We start from the raw sequence: 7807 nt of genomic DNA on the forward strand, positions 1-7807 counted from the left end.
GGATACGGCTTAATTTGCTCATGCAACAAATAGGTGAAGATTTACCTCCCAGTGTGGGTCAAAAGAAAAGATTTTGATCACAGTGCAAAGTATACTCCCGGGTCTCTATGAACCTCTTATCATCAAACAAGTTTCTATGTGCTGAAATAACTGTAGAGTTCAAAGGTGCTGTTACGAATGCTACAACTGGGGCAAAACAGCTTGGATCTTGAAATCAACCCCAAACCACTCGTCTTGAAACGAAACTTTGAAATGTTTCACCCTCCCTTTCAAAGGAAGAAATCTGCTGACGCTGTGTGTAAATTGCATTGCTGTTGTTGCCGCTCTCCAGAAATATAAATACACCGTGGGCTGCAGTGCTGCTGAGTGCTCAGTTTCCAATCTGGATGTGAGACCGGTCACACCCTATTGCTTCAGTTATCGCCCATTAGATGCAAACTGAAAAATGGAATATACAAGAAAAACACTTGCATGCCACAATCTCCAACTCCCAAGGAAATCACCTTAATTTATGCATGGCCTAAATATGCAGCCTGTTGCTATGGGTCTTAAAGAGTGGCCAGCCAATTCTATCGCAGAAGCTGGTATGCCCCCAGGTACTATCGTAATGAGAGTCAACATGGGTCATATTAAAATGCAGTCACTAAAATGAAGCTGGGCTCCATAGGGATACATTCAATTGGGATGTTGCCAGAGATATCCCCCATGGCCACATCTCTAGACAGCACCTCTTACTGAGGCAGCTAGACGTGGGCTTGTTTCCTGCCAGAAGGCACATGTCCATCTCTAACACTGTACATTCAGATGATAGCACAAGGCTATTAAAAACCAGGCCTTAATGTTTTTTCAGTACTGCAGTTTTATTACCTGGCAGTTCATTGATTGACTGATTGATTTCTTAATTGATTGGCCAGATAGTCCACTCTCCTGGATTCCGAGGTCTGAGTCAGATCCTGAATAGAGAGGAAGGAAGAACACCAGTTGCTCTATGGATCTTGGCCCGGGGTTTGAAATACCCTGGTCTAGTGGAAGTCTGGGAGAGTGGGACATGCTGTGCTTGTTTGACCATGATAATGACCTTAGGTTATGGTATTGAGCGTCTGACCTTTTCCCGCATCTGCTTTCCAGGCAGGCTGTTCACTCTAATACATACTACACTACATGAACAAAAGTATGTGGACACCTGCACGTCGAACACCTCATTCCAAAATCATGGGCATTAATATGCAGTTGGTCCCCCCATTGCTGCTATAACAGCCTCCACTTTTCTGGGGAGCCTTCCCACTACATATTGGAACATTGTTGCGGGGAAAAACTTCCAGTCAACCACAAGAGCGTTAGTGAGGTCGGGCATGGATGTTGGGCGATTAGGCCTGGCTCGCAGTTAGTGTTCCAATTCGTCCCAAAGGTGTTCAATGGGGTTGTGGTCAGAGCTTTGTACAGGCCAGTCAAGTTCTTCCACACCAATCTCGACAAAACATTTCTGTATGGACCTCGTTTTGTGCATGGGAGCCTTCGCCAAACAAGCCGTCCCCAAACTGTTGCCACAAAGTTGGAAGCACAGAATCGTCTAGAGTGTCATTGTATGCTTTAGCGTTAAGATTTCCCTTCACTGGAACTAAGGGGCCGAACTATGAAGAACAGCCCCAGACCATTATTCATCCTCCACCAAACTTCACAGTTGGCACTATGCATTCAAGCAGGTAAAGTTCTCCTTGCACCAGAAGGTGAAGCGTGATTCATCACTCCTGAGAACACGTTACCACTGATCTGGAGTCCAATGGCGGCTTTACACCACTCCAGCCAACGCTTGGAATTGTGCATGATGATCTTAGGTATGTATGCGGGCTATTCGTCAATGGAAACCGATTTCATGAAGCTCCCGGGGAACAGTTCCTGTGCTGATGTTGCTTCCAGAGACAGTTTGAATCTTGGTAGTGGGTGTTGCAACCGAGGACAGACAATTTCTACACGCTATGCGCTTCAGCACTCGGCGGTTCAGCTCTGTGAGCTTGTGTGGCCTACCACTTTGCTGAGCCGTTAATGCTCCTAGACGTTTTCACTTCACAGCAGCACTTACAGTTGACCGGGGAAGAAATTTGAAGAACTGTCTCGTTGGAAAGGTGGCATCCTATGACTGTGCCACGTTGAAAGTCACTGAGCTCTTAAGTAAGGCCATTCTATTGCCAATGTTTGTCTATGGAGATTGCATGGCTGTGTGCTCTATTGTATATATCTGTCAGCAACAGGTCTGGCTGAAATAGCCAAATCCACTGGTTTGAAAGGGTGTCCACATACTTTTGTATATATAGTGTATGTTGTCATAGCAGGTGGTTGGGACTGGGAGAGCCGCTAACAGCTAGGTCGGGTGACATCCCTCACTGCTGGAGCCATCGTTAGGTGGAAATGTATTCAGTAACAATGGCCTGTCAGTGCTCTTCACACTGGCCCATCTCATTGAGTGATGACATCAGTCCAGCAGTATGTCCACAACACTAGAAATTGAGTAGCCGGCTACTTGGTTCATATGTCTTTTGAGTTGCAAGGTCAACAAACATTCACAGATAGACATGCACATCTACATTTCCTTCCTAGAAACCCCCATAGTGACACAAGTGGTTGCGAGGTGGGCCACCGGTGTCGTCTGTAGGCCTATAGGCAGGACTCCATTTTGCAACCTTTGACTTGGCTGTGTGAGTTAAAAATTGGTCGCACTGGTGTGAGATGCAGATTCTAGCATCGAGCTGGTCACCGCAATCAAAACATCCTATTTGTCAGGTGGCTAAAACCAGGAATTTGTTCAACAGTAAAGTGCATTATCCTCACGATTCCTGTCATAAACGTGTCTGCCTTGCAGCTGTGCCTGCCTGTTTCGCTGGCGCCAGTTGCTGTAATGAGCGAGCCTCTCACACTCTCTCTCCGCCATCGTATGCCCCTCGCGATTGCATGACATTTTAAAATGCAATTGCGGTGAAAAAAACAACAACTTTGCAAGCAATTTGTTTTCCATATTAAAGAGAGGGTCTCAGCTTTTTATTTCTCAACGATCATTACTGAGCCCAAAGCACACTGTTTTACAGTCAAGATATCTGACATGGGTTTGACCTGGTCAGTCTATGTCATGGAAAGAGCAGGCGTTCCTAAGGTTTTGTACACTCAGTGTAGCTAATGTGTTTTGAGCTTCCACTTCTTCAGGTGGTGAATTAGCACCAATTTCATTTGGCCTATATATAATATCAGTGCACATACAGACAAAGGCAAATTAATCTCTATTGAACAAACCCAATTTTGACAGTAAAATATAACAAAAATTGCCTTAATTGTCAACCCAAAATTTGCGGCAATCACTGCATATCCAAATACATTGAACTACTGCTTCGACATGTTAGCTGTTAGCTAATACCGTCTCGGTAGTCTATTATACTTGTTAATAAAGCATTGTGAATGACTTTATAATCACTTTATAAGATGATGACTCAAATGGGGGGGGGGGGCTGTACTGGTCTGTACTGGAGCCCTGACAGGTGTTGGCTGAAAGCAGTTCAAATCAATTAGCAGAATTAGCGATAACCATGACGTGGCTAATAGGTCTAAGGGAGGAAAACGTGGTGTAGACCATGAGTTGGCCAGAGAGAGGGAGCCAGTCTGGTAAAAAGGGATTGGGATGATCAGAAGTCAGGGACAATGCCTACGTAATCTGAATAATCTGTTTCCCAATGGCAGATTAGGACCTGGAGAAGGGGAACGTTGGAGATGCATCAGGCTCTCGTGCTGTCATTGTCAATGTTTTTTTTTTACCTTTATTTAACTAGGCAAGTTAGTTAAGAAACAAATTCTTATTTTACAGTGATGGCCTACCCCAGCCAAACCCTCCCCGAACCCGGACGACACTGGGCTAATTCTAAGCTGCCTTATGGGACTCCCAATCTCAGCCAGCTGTGATACAACCCTTAGCTGAGATGCAGTGCCTTAGACCGCTGAGCCACTCAGGAGCCCTTTGTAATGTATTCATGCTTCCCTACAACACAGCAGGACATTTGCCAACTGCATTACTACATCATTACAAATTGATTGGTGGTATTCAAATAATATTGGTGAATATTTGTACTGGTATCACACCACCACACCAACAGTGTATCAAATATGATGTCACAAATGAAGATATCTCTTCACATTGGAAGAGTCACACCAAACACTGTTGGTTTGATGGTGTCATACCAGAACAAGTCAGGACAGTTGGAGTATCCCCATGTAAATCCCATGGTGTCAGAGTGAGAGTTCAAGCAGTGGGGTAGCGTAGTACAAAAGCCTCATTTGCTGGGGAGGTGTGTACTCCAGGTTGATCTCTGGCCTTGAATGTGACCCACAGTCACACTGTACACACACTGATAATTGTCTTGGCCTCTGATGGGCATACATGCTGGTGCAATCCTGACAGCACCACCCTACAGACTACAGCAGTACTGCCACTTCACTAACGGAAACTAATGAAGCGCACACAGCACCAAACTGCGAAAGGAATTCCACCCACTGTGTGTGTTTCTGTGACCGTGTGTGTGTGTGTGTGTGTGTGTGTGTGTGTGTGTGTGTGTGTGTGTGTGTGTGTGTGTGTGTTGTGTGTGTGTGTGTGTGTGTGTGTGTGTGTGTGTGCGTGCGTGCGTGCGTGTGTGTGTGTGTGTGTAAGTGAGCGATAGAGAGGATAGCAGTAACTGTGTGATAGAGAGCCATAAACCCTCCAATGATCTCTTCAAGGCTTGTAACACTACTATACTTTACCATATCATCCCTCTACTCTTTCACAATCTCCTCATTATCATCCACATCAATATAATCATCGTCATCATCACTGTCATCATCAACCTTATTCTCAACAGGCTGCTCCTCCTCTTTCACCTCATCATCACTGTCATCATCAACCTTATCTTCTTCAATAACATCATTATCAAGCCTGTTGGCAGCCAGTGCCTGTTTTCACTTTTGTCATTTAAATAGAACCTTCCAGAGGGAAATATCCCTGAGTTCTCTGCACCTCTAAACATAGATCATATTTTCATAGAAGCCAATAAAAGCAACGTGAGCCAATTCCCTATAGTTTGAAGACAGGGCTGTCTTTCAGTAACTCATCATTATGCAAACATCACAGCAGCATTTGCCACCAGAATATTCCCTCCACTGACTGCACTCACTGAAATGTGCACAAACATAATCATATTTTATGAAAAGAGCTGAAATGCAAAGATATCACATTTGAGTCATTTAGCAGACACTCTTATTCAGAACGACTAACAGTAGTGAGTGCGTACATTTTTTATACTGGTCCCCAAGTGGGAATTGAACCCACAACCCTGGCCTTGTAAGCACCGTGCTCCAACAACCGAGCCACAAGGGTGAGAAAAAGTGCTTGAAATACCATAAATAAATTGCTCTACTGTAGGTTTTCTCCAACTCTGTGGCATTGCCAAACCAAAGAAGAAAAATAGAAAAAATAAAATAGAAACTTCTATCCTAAAATCAATAGTCTTCCTTTAGTTAGGAAGATCAGAAAACCTCCTAACAGAGGGTTACATATCACAGCACAGACCTAAAGCCATGTGGCTATAGGCAGTATGAGGGATGTGTGTGTGTGTGTGTGTGTTTGCTTTCTTGTGCTTGTGCAGGTGTGTGTGTGTGTGTGTAGCGTGGGAGAGAGCGGAGCAGTAGCGTGGGAGAGTGGTGTAATCGTAATGATCTACACTGGGAAAGATCTAGCCCCTGACGCTCCATTTCTTAGGGCAGGGCTACTCCCTGGAACGTCTTTCTTGAGTAAATCCCTACTCCTTTAATCTCCTTACTCAGCTACATCCTCTTTAAAGATGCAGGAGCGCGAGAGACAACGACATCCCATCGATTCTGGACTGGCACTGGGCTGAGCTGTCCAGTGTGTTGGGAAGGGGGAGGGTTATTTTCCCCTCATCTAGTCCCTTGAGGGGGAGGGAGGTGGTGGGGGAGGTGAGAAAGTGAAGGGTTAACTAACACCTCGAAGGCCAAGGAGATTTGCCCATATATATTTAAAGACACACGAAAGTGCGCCAAGTCTCCCTGGGCATGATTATTCCTGGCTCAGATCTTCTAATTATGTTAGAGGAGTCGTACATTACTAATGCATTGCACTTGTTCATACCAGAGGTTATCAGAAAACACTCTGCAACCACCCATCCCATTTCATCTCCATGTTTGCGATCAACTCCCCATTTTTTTTGTCTACTATTGTGCTCCAACACATATACAATCATCAAGCTATCGTGCAACCACACACCTCAACCACCAATTCAGCTAAGAGACAGAAATGTAAGTAATTCAATCTCGATGGATCATGCCAGCTTTTGGTGCCAAATTCAATGCATTTACTAATAGACTTCTCGTGAATTTCTCTTATCGTTCTCTGCCTCGTTCTCCCATGATAGCGTGCTATTCAAGACTTCTAGACTTCAGTTACAATGTGCAAACTATCAGCTTGTGAGACCAGTGCAAGGGACAGGGAAAATGAGGTAATGAGATGACGGGGGTTTTAAGGACCTTGAGACCTGCTCTAATTTTCAAAAGGTTCACAGAGAGGAAATGAGAGCAGAGAATATCCTGCCCAAGCTGAGTGTCTTGTCCACAAGCTTTTTCAATACAGAATAAATACATAGTCACTATTGACTATTGAAAACATGCTCCGTGAAACACAATATTCTGCTTCGACTTCAATATCGCAGATTCTTTATTCTGATCGCCATTAAAGTCAAACAGTACAAAACAACAACCAATCTCTCCCTAAGTCTCTCATAGTACAATAGGAGTCCAGTACCTGTTTCCCAGAAGTACACAGACTTGGTGTCCTCTACCATCTGTGTGTTAGCCCTCCAGGTACCACAGAGCAGAAGTACTGTCACCCAGAGGAAGGTGCTTCCCCCTGTCCTTATGCTGGGGGTCCCTCCTGCACCCCTCCACCTCCACCCTAGCCCCATGGTCCTCTCCAGGGTCAACGTAAGTCCACACAGTCGAGAGGATGTCCGCAGCTTTAAGATAGAGCAAGATTTACACAGGTCCGACAGGCAACAAAAAAAAAGAATAGTGTGTGATTTGTCCCACTAGAGTAAGGGACTGGTGCTTCCTCTCCTGAAGGGCAGATCGAGAGAGTCCTCTCCTTGTCCTCTATCTCCCTCCTCTTCTCTTCTCTACTCCACTCGTCACAGGGTATTCCCAGAGGAAGGTTGTCAGTGAGAAGGGTAGAGGTCCAGGTGAACGATAGAGTCTTGCTCCTCCATGCTCTCTGGTGCTGCTGCTGTTCACTGCCGTTCCTGCCTCTGTCCTCTGGCTGTGGAGCTGTGACAGTGGCTGTGTGTCTGCAGTGGTACCTCCTCTCCTCTCCCCCCTCCTTTCCTCTCTCTCTTGCTCTCTTTCGCTCACTCTCTCTCTCTCTCTCTCTCTCTCTGTCTCTCCATGCTCCAGCTCCGTCTCTTTTTTACACGCACAGTCCCTCTTTTGCCGAGGGCACAGGGGCGGACGCGTCCTCTGTTCCACTCTTCGCGAGCAGTGCTGAGAGGACAGCTGGAGACCAATGTTCACATTGAGTAGAGGAGCTATTGCAAGCACAGCTTCCAGGATCAGAGGGTGCAAGGCAGAGAGGGAAGAGATATAGGTGGGGGGGGTGTGTGTGTGTGTGTGTGTGTGTGTGTGTGTGTGTGTGTGTGTGTGTGTGTGTGTGTGTGTGTGTGTGTGTGTGTGTGTGTGTGTGTGTGTAGACTGTGTGAGAGAGGGAGGGGGAGTTGTAAAAGCGATCAGC

General features: G+C 45.7%; 1 protein-coding gene across 1 annotated transcript in view; it reads right to left on the reverse strand.

Annotated features, from left to right (window-relative positions):
* Positions 1–7459, reverse strand: part of LOC135522313 (thrombospondin type-1 domain-containing protein 7A-like) — a 106943-nt gene extending 99484 nt beyond the window's left edge. Inside the window, exon 1 of the mRNA XM_064948449.1 lies at positions 6830–7459. Coding sequence (XP_064804521.1) covers positions 6830–6989 — 160 coding nt within the window. The 5' untranslated portion in view covers positions 6990–7459. The remainder of the gene's footprint in view (positions 1–6829) is intronic.
* Between the last annotated feature and the right edge of the window lie 348 nt (positions 7460–7807).

The sequence above is a fragment of the Oncorhynchus masou genome, chromosome 30, assembly GCF_036934945.1.
Source record: "Oncorhynchus masou masou isolate Uvic2021 chromosome 30, UVic_Omas_1.1, whole genome shotgun sequence".
Classification (NCBI taxonomy): domain Eukaryota; kingdom Metazoa; phylum Chordata; class Actinopteri; order Salmoniformes; family Salmonidae; genus Oncorhynchus; species Oncorhynchus masou.